The 21,198-nt window shown below is 47.1% G+C and overlaps 1 protein-coding gene across 4 annotated transcripts; it reads left to right on the top strand.

The window, feature by feature from the left end:
• Positions 1-6,993: 6,993 nt before the first annotated feature.
• On the top strand, positions 6,994-20,352 carry LOC134373521 (cytochrome c oxidase assembly protein COX19). Of its 4 annotated transcripts, XR_010022983.1 has the most exons (6): positions 6,994-7,125; positions 8,182-8,293; positions 14,124-14,347; positions 15,771-15,899; positions 19,758-19,883; positions 20,214-20,352. XR_010022983.1 is itself a non-coding variant. In XM_063091416.1 (3 exons), exons 1-3 carry the CDS (start codon positions 7,044-7,046, stop codon positions 14,206-14,208), a joined length of 279 nt encoding a protein of 92 aa, XP_062947486.1. In that variant the 5' UTR covers positions 6,994-7,043; the 3' UTR covers positions 14,209-14,611. The 4 variants fall into 4 exon arrangements, 1 of the variants encoding a protein (XP_062947486.1); XR_010022984.1 differs by lacking the exon at positions 19,758-19,883; XR_010022982.1 differs by lacking the exon at positions 20,214-20,352 and having other exon boundaries at positions 19,758-20,077.
• Positions 20,353-21,198: the final 846 nt, after the last annotated feature.

Genomic DNA, 21,198 nt, shown 5'->3' with positions numbered 1-21,198 from the left:
CTCCTTCAGGTAGGTGAGGTGGGGCAAGGTTCAGATCTCAGTGCTGCCCACTTGGGCTGCCCTGATTTGGCCCCTGTGCAGCAGCCTTACACCCCACTCCACCAGGAGTAGACAGAACCTCCACAGCTCACAGTGTTGGAGTGAACAGGACTGAAGCCATGTTGGAAACTAAAACTGCATGGGCTCTAAAAGATTTTTAAAGGGCACAGTTTTTCTCTTGGCACGCATTTCTGAGTTCTTTCTTTTCCCATGGTTATTTGACATTTTGAACCTTGGTTATGGGGCAAGATGACATTATTGACATGAATGTAAAGTTGTTTTCCAGTCAGCCTGAAGCTGCAGATTGGCACGTACCATCCAGACCCTGGAAAGCCAAGGAAGACATCAGTAAAGCTGTGCTGATTCCACCCCTCCAGCAGAACCTGAGATAACAGCAAGGACAAGAGCAGAAACCAGATGGAGCCTTGAGACCTTGCACCTGGCTCCTTGCACCGAGCCCCTGTGGCTCATGTCCTCACCCCTCCCCCACTCCTGCTTTTCATTTCCCACGTTCCACTCCCTCAACCCCCTTTTTAAAAACCCCTCAGTAGGGCTTCTGGTCAAGATGGCAGAATAGATGGTCCCCAGTGTCACACTCTACCACAAATCAACCAATTTACAACTATAAAAAAGCAACAACAGCCAAGCTGAGGCCACTAGAGCTCAGGGGAAGAGGAGGGGAGACCTACAGAATGCATGAAGGCAGAAGCCACAATGAGAGAAAGAAAAAACTGCTCAGACCATTTCATGCTGTGGCCACTTTAAGTCTGGAGCTGCTGAGTGCACAGAGCAGGAGCCAGCAAAAGCCGCAGCTGTGCCCTTTGGATGGAGTTGCTTGGAGGCAGCAGGGGAGAAGAGGGCCTTGGTGGCCCCCAGGCCAGCAAGACCACTAATAGGGATCCCATGGATCCACATAGGAGTGAGGAGCCAGAACAACTGAAAAAAAGGAGCCACTCAGAGGCAGGTGAGTCATTGCAAGGGAACAGTGCACAGCCCATCCCATAGGAAGTGTTTGGAGCATGGGCAGTGGGGGAGACCAGCTCACCAGGGGAACACTGGGGCACAGCAAGGACAGCTGATCTGCCCCCCAATCAGCACAGAACCACTCAGAGGAGACTGGTCAGGAATATAGAATTGCATGGGGAGCAGTTTGATGAAAAGACTCAGGCCCAGATCAGTTTCTACATAACCCAGGTGCACTGGGTTACTGGAGATCTGGAAGTACCTATAAAGTCAACCATTAAAACCTAAACTGCACAGAAAGTCTTCCCTAGGGAAATAGCAGCAAAGTGGCAATTTAGCTCAACCACACAGCTCAAGTACTGGTTCCCACAGGAAGTTCCCCCATTTTAGAAATAAGCAAAGGACAAAAATTAGTTCCAGCTCAGGCACACCACCAGCACCTTAGGGCCCACCTGGGGACCTGAGGCATGGACCAGTGACTAGACCCCCTCCCACAACCAGGCACACCGCCAGCACCAAGGAGCATGCCAAAAACCTCACTTCCATGTGGGTGGCCCACCACAGCCACCACAGTAACCACAGCTGCCACAAAAGCAGCTAGATGCCATAACCACTGCGCAGATGGTCTGCCAGCCATTGAAGTGCATTGACACGGAGAGAGTTACCAGCAGAGACCAAAGAAAAGAAGAGGATGTCTCTCTCCATAAAGCCCATTCCAGAGTGACAGAAGAAGCATCTGCTCTATGATAATATTGGGGGACCTGAACACATTTCTCAGCATTGGACAGATCATCTAGGCAACAAATCAACAGAGTAACCATTACTCTTTCAGAAGGAGAGAAGAAATCTAGGGCAGAGGGGGGAGGGGGGAGGGAGAGGGGGATGGAAGAGATTGGACAAGGGGCATAAAGAATAATTACGATTTGTAACAATAAGTATGCTAATAATATTGACTTGATCAACATGTCCCAATTTTGAAACCCCAAAATATGTATAATCAATTACGATTAAATAAAAATTAAAAAAAAAAAACAACCCTTAGTAAATCTGAGTCTTGGAGATGGTTTTAGTCTGGCCATTCTCCTTCAGGTTTACCGGAGGGGTGGGTTAGCCTAACATCTCTCCTCAAGTCACCGATATTCCTGAATAAAAGCTGACTTCCATCTTCAGCAGCATTTGACTTTTGAGTGGTTTGTTTTGGAAGGGGGCAGGCAGCCGGACCTGTGCCCGGTAACAACAGCTGTGTGAGTTCCCGTGGGCTGCCACAGAAAAGTACCACAGCGTGGGCAGCTTAAAACAACAGAAATGTATTCTTTCACAGTCTGGAGGCCAGAAGTCTAAGGTCAAGGTGTCAGCAGGGCTGGCTCCTCCTGGAGGCTTCAAGGGAGAATCTGCCTGTGTTTCTCTCCAGCTTCTGGTGTCACTGGCGTTCGTTGGCATATAGACGCCTCCCTCCAGTTTCTGTTCTGCCTTCCTCTCTGTGTCACTCTGTGCCACCTTCTTTTCTAAGGACACTTGTCACTGGGTTTAGGGTCCACCCTAATTCCAAGATGATCCCATTTTGAAATCCTTACCTTAATTTCATCTGAAAAGACCCTATTTCCAAATAAGATCATATCCTTGGATTCCAGGTCGACCTATCTTTGGGAGGGGCCACAATTCAACTCACTACAACATCCAATAGGCTCCTCTCTGTCTGTATACAGTTGTGAGGATATTTATCCATTTACATAGATAACAGACACATCAGTAAGAAAGCATAGAAGGGGGGCATGCCCGTGGCTCACTCGGGAGAGTGCGGTGCTGATAACACCAGGGCCACGGGTTCAGATCCTATATAAGGATGGCCGGTTCGCTCACTGGCTGAGCGTGGTGCTGACAACACCAAGCCAAGGGTTGAGATCCCCTTACCGGTCATCTTTAAAAAAAAACAACAAAGCATAGAAGGGCGTTTGGTGACAGTGGCCTCCTTTCCCATTGTGCGGCTTGCTCCTGTACCCTTCCAGAGATGTTTACACTCAGTTGTGTGTGTGCCTTTTTCCCTTTTTCATAGCTTAATTAATGCACAAAAAGCATGTGCTTAAAGTATACCATTAGATGAGTTTTGACATATATACACCTATATACCCATGAAATCTTCGCCATAGTCAAGACAGTGAACATCCCACCATCCCCAAAGCTCCCTCGTGCCCCTGTGCATTCCCTCTGTCCCTTGGGAGTACATTGCTAGTTGCTTCTTTTATTTTTATTTTTAATTGCTTCTTATTTTGAATGTAACCGTGTTCTCAGACAGGAACCTCCTTTAACCATTGCTGTAGCTGTTGCCTGGTGTCAGGCGTGGCTGGGCATGCGCATTCGCGTTGTTTCTATGCTTAGGCTGTCACAAAACATCTTGCTAAAAATATCTGCATGCACACTTCTTTGTGCACAGTTGCAAGGGATGTCATAGAATAAATTCCTAGAAACAGGGTCACTGAGCCAAGGGGTTGCTCCTTTTTAAATTCTGGTGGACATTCCCAGTGCTTTGCAAAGATGCTGTGGCGACTGCCTCTGTCCTGGGGGTTATTCTGATCAGCTCTGATTGTCTAGGCCCAATTGGTCAGACACCCAGCCCTGAGCAATCCCTGTGGCCAGAGGCAATGCAATGCTCTGACTGTGTGGCTCGGGTCACCCTGGTCCTGACACCAAAGGTGGGGGTGAATAGGTCTCCCAGAGGAGTTTGGAGTCAGACAGACCTTGTTCCAAACTCAGCCCCTCCACTTGTGGGCTGTGGCAGATGGCAGCTTCCAAAGATGGCCACAGCAGATTCTCCCAAACACCTGTTCTTGGTATAAAGTAATATGGCTCTCCTACACTGAGAGGAGGGGGTCTATTTTCCCTGCCCTCGAATCTGGGTAGGCACTTGTGACCACAGTGGAGGCCATTCAATGTGTCTTCTGAGTCCAGATCACAAAAAGTGATACAGCTTCCACCTGGTTTTCTGGGATGCTTGCTCTCAGAACCCAGACACCATGCTGTGAGGAAGCCCAAGCAGCCATGGAGAGGCCCATATGGAGGGGAACTGAGGCCCCCAGGATGGTGGCAAAGCTCCCAACCTACAGCCTGTGCCAACTTGCCAGCCATGTGAGCGCACCACCCTAAGTGGATCATCTAGCCCATGGTTGAGTGACCCCAGGTGATGCCAAGTGGAGCTGTGTCCACCAAGACCTGCCCAGACTGCAGGTTCATGAGCAAAGTAAATAATTGCTGTTTTATACCACTAAGTATGGGATGGTTTGTTACACAGCAGTGGATAACTCATATATTGGCTACGTCATCTCAGCAAGGGATTTGACCCCTTTGAGTCTTAGTTTTTCTATGCATGAGATGAGGATATAATACCTACATAATTGGGTTCATTCATTCAAAAATTTAATTGCTCCCCTACAGTGTACCAGGCACTGTTCTAGGCTCTGGGGATCTGGGGTGTAATATGCCTAACACATAAGAGGGTTTCAAAAAAAGGTTAGTTCTTTTCCCCACTCTTTATAGCTATGAGCTACAAATAAAACTTCCTTCTTCTCTCTTAGCTGAAGATCTCATATAAAGCAATAATCATTTACCAGGTGACAGTCAATTAAAAGCTGGTTGTCACCTTCAGGTCACTGGGCCTCTGCTCCTTCCCTGGCCCCTTAGGGCTGCCAGACAGAGGGGCTACAGCAACCAGGATTGGGGGGAGGAGGGACTGTCCTTTTATTGCTAAGTGGTATGATCTAGTCAGGTGCAAAAATGATATTGGCTGGGTAATAAAAGGTTCTATTGTTCACAGCCCTGGAAACATATTAATGAATAACCCAGTGTGGGGGCCCCTGGTTCCAGCCATGTAAAATGGTTGTTTATATGGCAAGAACAAGGTACAATTTTCCTTTTGTGGTTTTAAGTGGGCCCAGAGCCCCAGACTGATCAAGGCCTGACAACAGGAATGGGATTTCCCAGAATCCCTGGGCCTTCCCTTCAGGCCTTGTGGGTGAATCTCCTCTGCTGGGCAGTCCACATACATTCAGTGCCCACCCTGTGCTGGCTCTCGGCTCACAGAGCTGACTCCAGCCTCAGGCAGAGGAATACAATGGTGTGCACCGCAGAGGGACAGGCATGTTGGAGATCCAGTGAGGCGGAGAACTGGAAGCCTTCTGGAGGAGGAGCACCTGAGCCAGGCTTGAGGAGGGGCAGGTCTCGGGATGAGGGGCTGTTGGAACTTGTTGGCTGAGCACTTGTCTGCAAGACCCTCTGGGAAGTTGCTGGAATCTGCTCCTCCTCCCAACACTAGAATCAACAGTGGTGTTGGGTCACATCAGGGGCCTCGGGCATAAGAAAGCTTGTCCAGAGAGGGCTAGCTGGTGAGCTCTGTGTGGCTGGGTACCAATCTGTTTACTGCCAGGGTCTGGCACATGCTTGGTGCTCAGTAATTGTTAAATGGGTGCCTTGGATTGAATGTCCCCCCCAAACTTAATTCCCACTGTAACTGTTGAGTGTGAGAAGTCCTATTATGGTAATTGAAAGGTAGGGCCTTGAAGATGTGAATAGATTATGGGACTGAATAGGACTGACCGTGTAGTAGTGAATGGATTAAAAATGCTGGTCGGGGTGTGGTTTGGAGGGCTTTAGAAGGAGAATGAATGAGGAGGTTAGTGTCTCTCTTGGGTCAGCCATTTTTGCAATTTGATACCCTACCATCACTGTTGCCACCACTAAGGCTCTCACCACATGTGTTCCCTGGACCTTGGACTTCCAGCCTCTGAAACTGTAAGCAATAAATTTCATTTTCTTTATAAATCACCCAGTTTCAGGTATTTATGTTATAAGAGACAGAAACGGACTAATACAATGGCTGGGATGGATGAGTGGATAGAGGTTGGAGCTCACAGCAGAATCACAGAATGACAAAACAGTGCTCTGAGGGCCAGTGACCTGTTTCCTCCATCATCCAACTGAAAACTGGAGGTCCAGAGGGGGCAGGTAGTTCCCAGGGTGCAAGGCTGGGAAGAGACTGCCAGGAGAGGGCTCGGGTCTCCACTGAATCCTTTCCCACTGCTGTTATTGTTGTCATAACAACAATAACAAGCAAATGCCTGGGGCTTTACTGTTTACGATGCGCTTTTATTCTGTTATAGGTTGAATCGTATCCCCCCAAATTTATATGGTGAAGTCCAAATCCCCAATACCTTAGAATGTGACGCTTTTTGGATATAGGGTCATTCATTGCAGAGGTAACTAATTAAGATGAAATGATTAGGATGGGCCCTAACCCAACATGCCTGGTGTCCTTATAAAAAGAGGAAATTTGGACAGAGAGAGACACACAGGAGAACACCGTGCAAAGGTGGAAAGAGAGATGGAGTTGAGCTTCTACAAGCCAAGGAACTCCAAAGATTGAGGGCACAGCCGCAGAAGCTAGGAGAGAGGCCCAGAGCCCTCAGAAGAAACCAGCCCCGCTCACACCTTGATTCTGGACTTCCGGCCTCTGCAACTGTGACAGAGTCCACTTCTGTTTAAGCAGCTCAGTTCGTGGCACTTTGTTTCAGCAGCCACAGGAAGCTACTCCGCACTCCCTCTTTTACTGTATTTGTCACCAGGTAAGCACCGCGATTAGGCCCTCTGTGCTGATGGGGAAACCGAGCGCCTGGCAGACACCCGGGCACAGTTGTGTGTCCCTGGCCAAGTCGCTGAACCTCTCTGAGCTTCAGTTTCCTCATCCATACCAGGAGATGACGGCTGGACTTCTGCCACAGGGTTGCTGTGAGGGTCAGACGGGACAAGAGGAGAAAGCGCCGGGCAGGGTGCACCGCCCACCGCAGGGTCAGGAGCTTCCAGCGTCCCCCGGCGGCGGTGGTGGGGCCTGGGAGGTGGGCGTGGGCCTGGGCCTGGGTGGCGGGCGGGGGCGGGGCCTGGGCGGCGGGCGGGGCCGGGGGCGGTGGGCGTGGGCCTGCCGCTCGACGTGCTCGGCGCTCGGCCGGCCGTCTTGCGTGCGCTGACGCCGGCTCGCAGGCTCCCGCCCCGCAGTTATGTCTACCGCTATGAACTTCGGGACCAAGAGCTTCCAGCCGCGGCCCCCGGACAAGGGCAGCTTCCCGCTGGATCACTTCGGTGAGCGACGGGAGGTCAGCGGGCAGGGTCGTCCGTCCGCGGGCTAGCGTGCCGGGGTCTGGGGTGCGGGATCGCGGGGTCGGAGGCCCCACGCCGCCCTCCGGCTCGTCAGAGGCCCTGGGTCCCCTGGCCGGGCCTTCGCGGAGCCCCTTGGGGGGTGCTGGCGTCTGCTCAAGGTGCAGGTGGGGAACCAGGCTCGGCAGGACCCTCCCCAGCCAATACTCCGCCCAAATCACCTGCCCCAGGTGGGAGGTGACAGGGACTGTGGCCCTCCCGTGACAAGGGCGGTGACACACACTCTTCGCATCGAGTTCCAAATCCCTGGCTTTCTTCCTGATTCTTACAAGGAAGGCGGTCCTGGCGCAGAGCACGGGGGCTTCTCTCGTTACAGAGAAGTAAATGCTCCAGTTCTTTAGCGAAATGTTATGCAAATACTTTTGACGGTTATAGAGTCTACGGTTTGTTATAGTTGGGACTTAACTGATGCATTATTAGTGTCTTTTGCAAAACTGAAAAATGCTTTTTTTTTTTTTTAAAGATAACGGTAAGGGGATCTGAACCCTTGACTTGGTGTTGTCAGCACCACGCTCACCCAGTGAGCGAACCGGCCATCCCTATACAGGGATCCGAACTCGTGGCCTCGGTGTTATCAGCACCTCACTCTCCCAAGTGAGCCACGGGCCCGCCCTGAAAAATGCTTTTATCTCCGAATGTTTATCGCCAGAATTCTGGTTTGGGGGGAAGCCATTGAGATGAGCCTCTGTGGAGTTTAAAGCTTCGAAAATAGATTTATAGATTATTTCTTTTCTAACATTTTATTATGAAATTTTCAAACACACAGCAAAGTTGAAAGAATTTACAGCGACTCACCACCTAGATTCTGCTCTTAACATTTTGCTGGACTTGCTTTATTTTACCACATCATAGATTTGTTTTTTCAGCATGTTTCTGAAGGAAACAAGTTTTGAAAGAAAAAGCAGTGCTGCTCATAAGGCTGCTGTGTTAGTATGTCGTGTTTTCACTTAAAAGAAGATGCTGTTTTCTTTTTCATTCTAGGTGAATGTAAAAGTTTTAAAGAGAAATTTATGAAGTGTCTCCGTGACAATAATTTTGAAAATGCTTTGTGCAGAAATGAGTCAAAAGAATACTTAGAATGCAGAATGGAGAGGCAAGTACAAATTAACAATTACGATTTCTACCTCCCACATCGCCAACCAAAACATTTTTTTTCCCCCAAAAGGCCATTACAGTATGCCTTATTCAGGCTTGGGGTTCAACTTGTGTGTATCAGAACTGTAGAATTGTTTGCCCATGAAATTGAGGCTTCTGAGATGAAAATGTACTAAAAGCTGCTTTTCTTGAGTGATAGCATTATAGATGATTGCCTTCCTTAAAGCATTTTCATTCCAAATTTGGGTGTTACTGACCTGTTATTAAAGTTTCAGAATCATACATCATAAAAATGCTGACTGAGTCAAAAGAGTTGAAGGTTGTGGGTGCAGTTTCTTTCTTTCACATTCTCAGACTATAACAATATACACTGTGTTGTTTTGTTCCACTTAGAGCTGTTTGAAATGTGACAGGGAAGACAATAGGCTATTTAAGAAATGATGAAAGATGAATCATTCTTCCTGTCTTAACCAGAATTCACCAGACTTCATTTTTTAAAAAAACAAAAATATTTCTAATTATGATCCATAGAGCTTTTACTTAAAATAAGAGTTATTCTAATCCTTAATGCAAAAAAAGCATGTAACATGTAATTATGATGGTGGTGGGAGCTTTTATTTTTGCTTCTTGAGTCTGTGATTAGCTCCCTAAAGAGTTCAGTCTTCACACAGCCTTGCCTCTGCTGAAGACAGGTTGATATAAATGAATCTACTTTGAAGTGTCTTTTCCCATAACACACTCAAACATTTCCCTCAAGGCAAAATCCATTGTGGTTTTCAGGCCACACAGGTGTGTGCCAAGGTTATCAGTATGGACATTTGGGACTTTAGAGGATGATGGGCCTTCTTAGCAGTGTGGACCTCCTGTGGGGCCTTTGTTCTATCTTCAGAATTGTTGTTCAGGTTCACTCACAGGGTTTAAATTTGTCTAAGGGCCACACCGAATCCAGTTCTTACCATCTTTAAATAGCATGTTTGTTGGAACTACATGTATAAATTACTATCTCAAATTGATGCATCTTTTTTTTTTTATAAAGATAACCGGTAAGGGTATCTTAACCCTTGGCTTGGTGTTGTCAGCACCACGCTCAGCCAGTGAGCGAACCAGCCATCCCTATATAGGATCCGAACCCATGACTTTGGTGTTACCAGCACCGCACTCTCGCGAGTGAGCCACACACCGGCCCAAATTGATGCAACCTTACAAAACCAGAACTATGAGAATTTCTTCTTGGTGCTGCTGAGATTTAGAGACAGGGTTTGAATCTGGGCTCTGTCTGTGTATGAAGGTACTTGCAGGCAGGATCAACCTTCTCTTTTTCCCCATTTGTCTACCTAGTCTCCTGTGTCTGTGCTTCACTCAGCCCCGCTGTGAACACAGCCACCTCCAAAGCCTGCAACGTACAGTGGGGAGAAAGGATGTGGGTGACACAATTTCAAGTGGCACCACTTGGTCAGGTGACATTTAGGTGAATGTGCAGGGTGTGTGTGTTTCTGATTTGGTCAGTTGTTATGACTGTAGAATTCTGGTTGGTTGGTTGTTAATGAAAGTCATCAAACATACAAAAGTCAAGGATAGTGTGGCTGCCCATAACCGTCACCCAGAGTCGGCATCAGGATTTCCTACATCTTCTGCAGCTTTTACCCCACCCCCACCCCGACCCTGTTTTTAACCACTTCTTTTCTTCCTTTTATGCTGAAATCCCAGACATTATTTTACCCCTACTTACTTCTATATGCATCCTCTTAAAAAAATGGACCATGGTAGATTTTTTAAAGTTGTCTTATGAAGACTTGGGCCATTTTATTTTAGTCTGATGGGAAAGTATATATGCGTTTTAGATGACAACATTTTCTCGTAGAAAAAAATGTTTAAATTGGGATTACATTGTTGTCAAGGACAACAACAAATGCATGTATGATTTAATATCTTAAACCTCTGTAATAATCTAGAGAAAGTCAGGTCCCATCCTGGGGAGTGGGCCTACCCCGTGCTGGGGTGATGATGGTGCCTCTTGACTGGGTTGCTGGGAGGGTAAAGAAGATCACCTCTGTAGGGCACTTAGCATGATTTCAGAGTGAGTATCAATAAATCTTAGTTATTATTGTCCTAAAGAGTATGGAGTACATAGAAATTCAGTTACACTGAATCATGAGTTAATGTCTTTAAAATGATGGTGCTGTGATGAACAGTTAAGAATAATTTTGCTTTCCATGAAGAATGCATAGTGATTCTTTGGGGTGATCTAAATGACCCAGTCCTTACAAAATGCTGACCAGGAAACAGAATGTTTTTCTTGGCCAATTCTCATGCCAAAGAGAGGCATTGAAATCATTCATTTGGCTTTGGAACTTGCTAAAAGTTACAGTTGCTTTTGGTGAACTTGCTAGGGAGCTGGCTGTCATAAAGTTTTATAGATTTGTGGAAGGGGAATATCTTGAACCATGTCTTATTTGGCTTGTAGTTCTTTCCTCATTTCTTATTTGTGTCTCCGAACACACAGGTGCTAACTGTTGTCAATGGCAGCATCAGGGGAAGAACAACTATATTTATTTCCTGTGACTGCTGTAACAAATGACCACAAGCAAGGTGGCTTAAACAACACGTGTTATTATTATCTTACCATTCTGTAGGATTAGAAGTCTGACACAGGTTTCCTTCAGCTAAAATCAAGGTGTGGGCAGGGCTGGTTCCTTCTGGAGGCTCTAGGGGAGAACCCATTTCCTGCCTTTTCCAGCTTCCAGAGGCTGCTGCATGCCTTGGCTCGTGGCCCCTTCCTCCATATGCAAAACCAGCAGTGTTGTACCTCCCTGATCATTCTTCCTCTGCACGTTTTTCTCGCTGATCAAAGCCAGGAAAGGTTCTCTGATTTTAAGGATTCATGTGTTAGACTGAGTCCACCTGTATAATCCAAGATAATCTCCCCACCTCAGGATGAGATGATTTGCACCCTTAATTCCCTTTCCATGTTCATATTCACAGCTAACATATAGGGATTAGGGTGTGGACATCTTTGGGAGGTCATTATTCTCCCAACCAAGTGAAGTCTTGGAGATCAGTGTTAAGAGCTGCTGGCCAGATATGCTCTTACTAAGATGTGGTGAAAATTTGTTATTGTTGCCTGATTTGGGTTTAAGAAATATCTTGGGAATTCCACTGCTGTAGAATTGCTTTAACCTGCTTACCAGGTTTAATTGTAATAACTGAGGTTTTGCAATTCTGGGAACGTTTTCTTGAATGGTAAGTGGTGGATCTCAGGGTTTGGGTGGCCTGGAGCCACTGCCAGCTTACTGGGCCATGACAGAGTAGGTAAGGGTGGGTATAAGGGGGCAGAAAAAGACAATGGCTGCTGGAGAGTGTGACCCTAGGGTAGGCATGTGGTTTTACCTCTCGTGGTCAAATTTCTTGTGATGTAAGGATCCCTGAATTTGGAGTTAGATGAGCATTAAAGTAACAGCTCTCCTTCTAGGAGTAGCATCTTATGTAAACTCTTGTAGGGCAGAAACACCCCTGTGATTTCTCTGGTCTGAAAAGCACAGAGGTAAGCACCAGAAGGGACCTCTTCCTCATCCTTCGAGGTGCTCTTTCCCCCTGCACCCTGAGTCCCTACTATGGTCTCTCAGCCACCTGGCCACACAGAGTGCTCAGGGGCAGTGATGAGAGCGGTGTTGATGTGAGGAAAGAGGCATGGCACCCGCTGTCTTAGCCTTGCCCACTCTGGGCTTGAGCTGCCCTCCTGGCCTCACAGGCCTTTGCTGTAAGTTGAGGTGAGTGGAGTCGAGGCTCACTGTTGGCTCAGCTTGCTCAGGCGCCTTCTGCTTCCTGCCTCCACCTGCCCATGTCCCAGCTCCCTGCACCTCTCCAGGCCTGACTCAACACCTTGTCCTAAACTCTTCTTCGCTTTCCCAGGCACGAAAGGGTCTCTGCGGCTCTTAGTAGTTTGCCTGCGTTCCATTTTGTTTCCTTCAGTGTATACTTCTGTCCCTGCTCGAATGGTGGCTGCCTGTGGGTGGGGTCTATGGCTGCTGTTCTGTATCCCGAGGCCCCTAACACACTGTGCGTACGGGAAGCCCCTAGCATCTGTGGAAATGCGTGGACCTTCTAGTCTGACGCCCTTGTTTTTACAGATGGAGAAACAAAGGCACAGAGGGTGCGCAGCAAGGGGCCAGCACCTGTTTCCACCCCCATGGGTGCTGCTCACCAGGGGTGCACAGCAGGGCTGCCCCTCAGGGAGCCCATCGAGGCTGACCAGCGCTTTTGGGGGTACTCAATCAAATAATTGTACTCAGTCTGGCCTATAAGTAGACTTTGTATTTTTCAGTAGATTCTAGCTTTTTTTTTAATGGCAATTTTCAAGCACACACAAAAGTAAAGAGAGTTTTCATGAACTCTGTTCACTCACCTCCAGCCTCAGACTACCCATATTTTCCATTTTTCTTTCATTTGTCCCCCCCCCCCCCCCACTTTTTATTGTCTCCACTGCTGAAGTCTTTAAAAGCAAATCCCAAACATCTTAGTTGTTTAGGATAGTCATATTTTGTTTTCTTAATGGAGATGGCTTACAGGAAACTAGTAAAGTTTGGACCAGATTATTTCCCTGTGAGCTGTTTCATATTTCTCCAGGTGTGTGGCTCACTCCAAAAGCACAGCCATCCAACCCCATGTGACTCACAGACATCTTAGTTTCCAGCCGCTCAGACTGATCTTTTGGTCTAAATGTTCTCACTTATCAGGTTGTGAGGACTGAGTGAACTCAGTTGTATAAGGAAGGACCCAGAGTAACGTGATGGCACTGGCAGGGGCTTCTCAGGCACCAGGCACTGTGTTAGCAGTTTCATGTTCAATCCAACCGCTGTAGGAGAAGCACATGCTTCATACCTTGTTACAGGGGTGGGGAGGAGTGCTGGCTTGCCCGGGGTCGTGGCTGGCACAAGGAGGGAATTCCAGCTAGGGAGCTGTGCTTGTCCTCACCATGTAGGACAGGACTGCCTCTGAAGCTCCTTTCCCCTGGACTGTGAGGCAGCAGTGGTGGGAGGCCTGGCCAGGGCAGCACAGTGCTCAGTGTTGGTTGGGCACCTTAATTTTTACAGTTTTGACTTAAACCAATGCCTCGGGAGGCTGGCACACGTGGTTGTAGAGATGGTGCTAGGCACTTGGAGTCTGACAGGGAGGACCAGGAGCAGGACTTGGCCTCTTGCCTGTGATGGGACCTTGATCCTGGGCTGTGCAGGGCTGGGACAGGAGATGGAGCCACGTGCCAGGTGTCTAAAAACTTCAGAGTTACAATCTAACGAAGCATTAAATGGTGTTTCTGTCTTCCTGCCTCACCAGACACACCTCCATAATGATCTGAAGAGTTCTTAGACCCCTCACACATCTGCACCACATGTGGCAGCTTGCAGGCACCTGGCTGTAGCCCACCCCCTTCTCTTCCCAGCCCTGTTGCACCCCAGCCTCGGGGGCTTCATGCACACCTGTGTGGTCGCCCACTGTGTGTGTCCAAGCTCTGTCCACAGCAGCTGCTCTCTTGAGTTCCCTTGTCCCCTAGGAGGGCAGCCTCAAAGAGGCCCTTGGTCCTCAGGTGCTTGCAGTTTGGCACAGGGGGGCATTCAGGCTCTGGGTGGGCAGGTCCTCATGGTCCTGTTGACTCCTCACCCTGTGGGGAGGGGCACGGCCAGAGGGGGCCAAGGGCTGACAGTCCCACTCTCAGGTCCATTTTCCTGAGACATAGATGGGGATTAAAGGACACCCCCAATTTGGGGTGAAATGCAAGGTGGGCCCTGTGCAGACACTGCCTTCTGCCCTGACAACTTCTGTTTTTCTTGTAGGCAACTGATGGCACAAGAACCACTGGAGAAACTGGGATTTGGAGATTTGATAGATGGAAAAGCAGAGGCAAAAAATAAGTTTTGATGAGAGGAAGACCACCAGGCTGTGCTCGGGGGCTGCTCGGGACAGAGCACACTGCACCACTTCCTGCGCCCCGAAGACCTGCGTGTCTTCCTTAGAAACACTGTCAGGATGCCCTTGAGACGCTCCACATGACGTTCAGGTAGACGCGTCCTTGTGGATGCGTCTCACGTGGAGGGAAAGGGCTTATCTTCCAAAGTTCCCCAAATTATTTTCAAGAATGATTGGTCCTTGTAGATGCTCATTTTCTCATAAGAGGGTGGTTTAAGTCCAGTTGTGTGACAGAGTTCCCAGGGAGGCTTAGGACAGCAGGTAAGAATGCCAGAGTAACAACTCACTGTTGGTGAGTACCTTGAGTCTCCTGTGAAGTGGTGGGTTTGTATTAAATACTCTGAATTGCTTTTAATACTAATGTGTAAATGTACACAAATTTCAGTCTGTTATATACACAGAAATCATCAGAAAATAACCATTTCCTAGCAAAATATTTTTCTTTTCATACTTCTTTTTTTTAATAAAAGTAGAATACTAACTAGGAAGTGAGAAATCATTTGGCTTTTGACATATTTGACTTCTTGATTTTTTCTGGTTATGCCTAAACATCAAGTATCTTTAAAATCAGGGTGTTAATTCCTGACTTGTATCAGACTATATTTATAGAACTAGATGTTTACTTTCAATAACTCATTTATTGTAACTCTGAAAAATAGAATGTTAGCACATTTGTAGTTAGACTTACACAGGTTGTCTAGTAATTTTTTTACTCTATAAAATCACCCACACTTCTGAATCACCAACATGGGATAGAGTCCGTCTGAGAACACGTTAGAGTGGCACTCCTACAGCGTCATGGTTTTCATTAAAAAATACTTAGAGAGGTGGTTCTCAGCCTGGGCTGTTAGCAGAATTGCCCGTGGGACAAATGTCCAAATGCTGAGCCAAGATATCCAGGGTGACTTTGGCATGTTCCAGAGTTCAAAACCGCAAGGGGACACTAGTGCCATGTGTGTGTGGGCCTGTTTGCCCTCAGACCTGTCCCCCTCCCAGGCAATACTGGCCCCTGCAGGCTGCTTTCCCTGGCTCCCATTTGTTCCATGGAGGATGGTGACAGGAGATTGGGAGGGGGAGGGAGAGTTCAGGGCATATCCCTCGAGCAGCGACCCTAGCTGAGTCTTCTCCAGGCTCTGGCAGGTGATTCTGAGCTCCAGAGATGGGGCCGCCCTCTGCACCCCAGACCTGTGAGTGGTGGAGGCTTCTCAGCCCATCTCCAGTTCTCTGCCTTGAAGTCCCTCTTTCCTAGACTGTGGTGGTGGCCCTTTCTTGGTTAGACCCCGCCCCAAATCTAGTACCTCCTGCAGCTGGTTCCATTTCCTTGTGCCCACTCAGCACTGTGTTGCCATGTGCATGGGTTAGCACCTCCTGCTCCCACTGTTCAATATTTATCTCTGTCATGCTTCTAAGTGTGCTGCAGGTTTTTAAAATATTGCTAGTTTATGAAAAGTCTTGGTTTTTATCAAACCGAGCTATCAAAATGTTTTGTATTTACATAAGGTTATTTATTGTAGAACTGCTTGTAATTACAAAATATTGAAGCAACTGAAATGCCCTCATATACACGAGTGCTGTATAAACTGGCACATCTGCACTGTGGAGTACCGTGCAGCTACAGGAAAGAAAGAGGGGGAAAAAGAAAGGTAAGTCTGAACTGATATGGAGTGACTTCATACTATTAACATACTGTTAAGCGAAAAAAGCACAGTCTAAAATTATCTGTATTCATTTCTGTTTCTTATAAAAGGGTACCGAAAGTGGGTAATTTATAAAGAAATGAAATTTATTTCTTAGAGTTTTGGAGACTAAGTGCACAGTCCAGGTGGCACGTCTGGTGAGGGTGTTCTACTTGGCTTTCTACTCTGTAGCAACGCAGGGTGTCACATGGAGAGAGAGGGCTGAGCGAGAGAGCTGACCTCACTCGCTCTCCTTATGAAGCCATCAGAACCATGCACATTACTTCACCAATGGATCAATCCATTCACGAGGGCACAGTCCTTACAATCTAATCACCTTTTAAAGGCCCCACCTTTTAGAAGCCATAATTGGATTTCTCACCCTCTTAACACTGTTACAGTGGGGGTCAAGTTTCCAATACATGAACTTTGGAGGGACACGTTTGACCCACAGCCATGTCTATAGTAAAATTAAAAGGAAGAGATACAAGAAACTATACAAATATCTGCTTATTTGTACAAAAAAGAAATTCAGGAAGGATAAACCAGAAACTAACAAGAATGGTTACCAACAGGTGGGTGGCCACAGGAAAATGACACCTCTTTGAGTCTGCCTTGTCATAGAATTGACTTGATTATGTCAGCGTTTTACATGCTCAAAAATAAATAATGTGGGGGCTCCACAATGTGACATGAATGATCACAGCTGGGCCCAACTGTACTAAAAATTCCTACTGTGACCCACTGAGGGGTGGGGAAGACAGCACTAGCCTAAGTAACGGTATTCAGAAAACAGTATTTTGACTAAAGCTACAGATAAAAAGACAAGATAGTGTACTCTAGGTAGTAAATCTCTTTTTCACATGGACATTTCTGAAGCTACATGTATTCATGTTACTGGGGCCACTCAACTCCTGGCTCAGCTCGCCAAAATTTGTTACCAGGCACACAAGTCCAGCTGCCTGCCCCCTTTCAAAAATAAACCACTCAAAAGTCAAACGTTGGTGAAGATGGAAGTCAGCTTTTGTTCAGGAATGCCAGTGACCTGAAGAGAGATGGGCTAATCCACCTCTCCAGTAACCCTGAAGGAGAATAGCCAGACTGAAGCCATCTCAAAGGTTCAGATTTACTGAGGGGTTTTTAAAGAGGGGTTTGAGGGAGTGGAACGTGGGAAATGAGAAGCAGGAGGAGGGGGACGTGAGCTACGGGGGCTCCGTGCAAGGAGATGCAAGATCTTGCCAGGACTCTGTCTGGTTTCTTCTCCTGTTCTTGCTGTTATCTCAGGGTGCTGCTGGAGGGGTGGAGTCAGCACAACAACAGCTTTACTGATGTTCTTTGGTTTCCCAGGGTCTGGATAGTATGTGCAAGTCTGCAAGTTTGCAGCTTCAGGCCGGCTGGAAAACAACTTTATATTCATGTCAATAATGTCATCTTGCCCCATAACCAAGGTTCAGAATATCAAATAAACCATGAGAAAGAGGGAACTCAGAGAAATGCATGTCTAGAAAAAAACAATCCTTTTTTTTTTTTTTTTGTCTTTTTTGTGACCGGTAAGATCGCAACCCTTGGCTTGGCGTCGTATGCACCACGCTCAGCCAGTGAGCGCACCGGCCATCCCTATATAGGATCCGAACCCGCGGCCAGAGCGCTGCGCTCCCAGTGCCGCACTCTCCTGAGTGAGCCACGGGGTCGGCCCAAAAAACAATCCTTTTAAAATGTGTTAGAGCCCGTGTGGTTTTAGGTCCCCAAATGGCTTCAGTCCCGCTCACTCCAAATTCTAGGATGGCAAAAACTAGAACTACATTGTGGATAATAAGAGTCAGTTGTATCGAACCCACAGTTTTCTAACATATAAAGGTGGATAGATCTAGAAGTAGATACAGGTGTGTGCGTGTGCGTGAGTGTGCATGCATGTGCATGCACAAAGGCTTCCTTGCTCTGTGCACTGAGAGGCCTGGAGGCAGTGACACCTGGCACCCAGGATCTTGGTTCTGAACCCATTCTCTAACCAAAGGACCCAGGGTAGGGTCTGCTGATGCCAGGGCCAGGGCAGGGAAGGCACAAGATGAGCCTGGAATATCTTGTGCCAGAAAGTAAAGAATTGCTGAGAGAATGATGGGCTCATTGAAAGAACACAGGAGGCAACATAAAGCAGCCCCCAATGGCCAAATCTGGGACAATATGAGCAAGAAAATAATGATTGTAATGGGTTATTGCCCACAGAATAAATCGATATCCATGAGTTTGTATGGATATAAATAGTCAAATAAATATGTCAGTGGGGGAAGGGACAGCTCTTCCTTATTAATTCTAACTAACGCAGAAGAACAGATGGGAACAGAAGATCACCATTTGACAGACACCACAGTTGTCCTGGTAGTGGGCAGAGCCATGTGTGGACACGGAGGTCAGTGGGCAAAGTGTTGTGTGATGTGAAGTGGGGTATTTGCTGAGTCTCGAGAAACCTTCCCTCGAGGTGCCTGGTGATTACAAATGGAACAACAGTAGCATTACAGTGGAGGTCCCCTTAGCCAAGTGCTCATCTCTGGGAATGACACGCAGCCCGTGCCCTGAGATGACGCACTGAGAAACTGTCACTTCTGTGGTCTCACCCAAATGCACAACCTGATTCTAATCATGAGGAAGCATCAGATACACAAACTGAGGGACATTCTACAAAATAATACTCATCAAAAATATTATGTGAAGTGTTATTTGGGGAAACTGGTATCTGAACCCTGTCCTATTTTTTTTTTTTTTTTTTGGCAACTTTTGGAAGTCTGAAGTTATTTTGAAATGAAAAATTAAAAAATATTGCGGCCCTGTGGCTCATTCAGGAGAGTGCGGCGTTACTAGCGCCAAGGCCACGGGTTCGGGTCCTGTATACGAATGGCCCATGCGCTCACTGGCTGAGCGCGGTGAGGACCATACCGTGCTGAGGGTTACGATCCCCTTACCGATCAGAAAAAAAAAAAAAAAAAATTTTTGTGAAACTCTTTGTAGTTGAGCTTTCTATATACATGATTGAGTAAATTCTCATTTTGAAATAAATTGAGTGAATTTCAAATAAGGATAATGCAGACATAATGGTTTCAGCAAATCACAGGAAAGGAAATGTAGCCGGAGTCCAAAAGGCGCCCAGAGAATTTCCAGAATGTTTTCCAAGTGTTCTTCATAGGCATGAGAGCCATGGTCACAGGACTGGGCCAGAAATCTCCTTAACGGAAAGATGAGGACTGACCTGGAAGCCCGCAGAGCCCCCTCCCAAGTCTGGCTTATACAGCCCTGGAGAGGGGGAGCTGGTTGTACCCAGGGGCACTAGGGGCTGGGTCTCTGCCACCAGCCTGGGGCCTCCCCTCTGCTTTGCCAGCCCCGTTCCACCCCGTCTTCAAGAGCAAGTCAAATTCTTCCTCCATGAAAGCTTCCCTTATTAGTTTCCTGTTGCTGCACTAATAAATCACTGCAGTCAGTGGCTTAAAGCAACACAAACATATTACTCTTCTAGATGTCAGAATTCTAAAATGGGTCCACAGGGCTGCATTCCTCAGGAGGCTCTAGAGAGACTCTCTTTCCTGGCCTTTGTGGCTTCTGGAGGCCGCCCATACTCCTTGGCTGGTGGCCCCTTCCCCTGTCTTCAAGCCAACAGTGTGGTGTCTTCAAATCTCAATCTGCTTCCTGCTCTGACTCTGACCCTATGGCCTCCCTCTCATGAGGACTCTTGTAATTACATGACCCCCCACCCAAAAATCCAGGATAATCTTGCCATCTCAATATCCTTAATCCCACCCGGAAGCCCTTTTGCCATGTAACGTACCATATTCACAGGTTCCAAGAATTAGGACGTGGGCATCTTTGGGGACATTACTCTGCCCTCCACACTTCCCAGATTGCAAAGAACATCAGCAGTGATTCTCAAGCTCGACTGACTCTAAGAGAAGCACCTGAGCAATAGTAAGTGTCCTGGTGTGTAGGACCCTGAGGCCCACCCGGGACTGCTGCAATAGTGTGCAATTCAACCCATGTGCATGCCCCAAAGGAAGTCCGATGACCTCTTTCAGGGGACACAGGTGTTTTAGGGTAACTGGCAGGCTTCTCTTAATCATCTGTAGCAATCAAATGGATAGAATTTTCTTGGCTGAGTTTTAACCCCCCAATTTTTCTGAAATCTTTGGTGTTTGCCACTTCTCACTGGCAAATGATGAAAAGAATGATTATGTACTTAAACAGGAACAGAAAAAATCTAAAAAACAGCCAGTCACTGTAAAGCATTTGTCTATCTAGGTGTACCCTGATTTTATATGGATGTGGAGAGATGCTTGGAATACTGCACTGCACATGTTAATGCTCTCTGGATGATGGCACTGTTTGAAGATACGTGGCTTTCTTCCTTGTAGTTTTCTTTATTACTATATTTATAATAAGCATGTATTACTTTTATAGGAACAATAAAACCATTAGTTTAAAAAACTCATTGTGTTGAGTTGTAATTTTATATCCTCTAATTTATATGCCTGTGGTTGTAATTTTATATAGTCTTTGAATATAGACCCATTAGTTCGTTTTTCCTGGTAAACGTTGTGCTGGTTTATGTGTTGGGTGCAGTAGGGTACTTGCTGGGGTTCTGCAGACTGCACAGAGCTGGTGTGGGGCAGGTCTGCTGTTGCTAATGGGGCAGTCTGCTGCAGGCTACACAGGAGGACAGCTTGTCTCCCAGTGACATTATGGGCTCTTTGAGGGAGGGATCATGTCTGCCAACTCTCGTTTCCCCTGTAGGAAGCCTTGAACACGGTCACAGGGTTGGCCCTCAGTAAAGATATGTGGCTATTTGAAGTCCTGTTCCCTTCACTCAGGAAGCTGGAGACAGGCAATGGGCCGACCCTCACAAAGGGCTTCTTTTCGTCTGCATCGCCCTCTGTGACAGTCTTTACTTGAAAAGAAAGAGCTCCTATCTTTGTTTTTTTTTTTTTTTGTCTTTTTCGTGACCGGCACTCAGCCAGTGAGCGCACCGGCCATTCCTATATAGGATCCGAACCTGCGGCGCGAGGCGCGAGCGTCGCCGCGCTCCCAGCGCTGCACTCTCCCGAGTGCGCCACAGGCGTGGCCCAGAGCTCCTATCTTTGATATATATCATCTCACCTGCCTTGTGCTTAAATTAATAATATATTTATGGATGAAAAGGCAGGGATTTTATTATTGTAAGAGACATTAAAGAACTTTCTATTAAGCCATGGAACAAGTGACTTGATCGTAATACTGTGAATAAAAT

The sequence above is a fragment of the Cynocephalus volans genome, chromosome 3 (genome assembly GCF_027409185.1).
Source record: "Cynocephalus volans isolate mCynVol1 chromosome 3, mCynVol1.pri, whole genome shotgun sequence".
NCBI classification, from domain to species: domain Eukaryota; kingdom Metazoa; phylum Chordata; class Mammalia; order Dermoptera; family Cynocephalidae; genus Cynocephalus; species Cynocephalus volans.
This window is presented reverse-complemented; position numbering and strand designations above follow the sequence as displayed.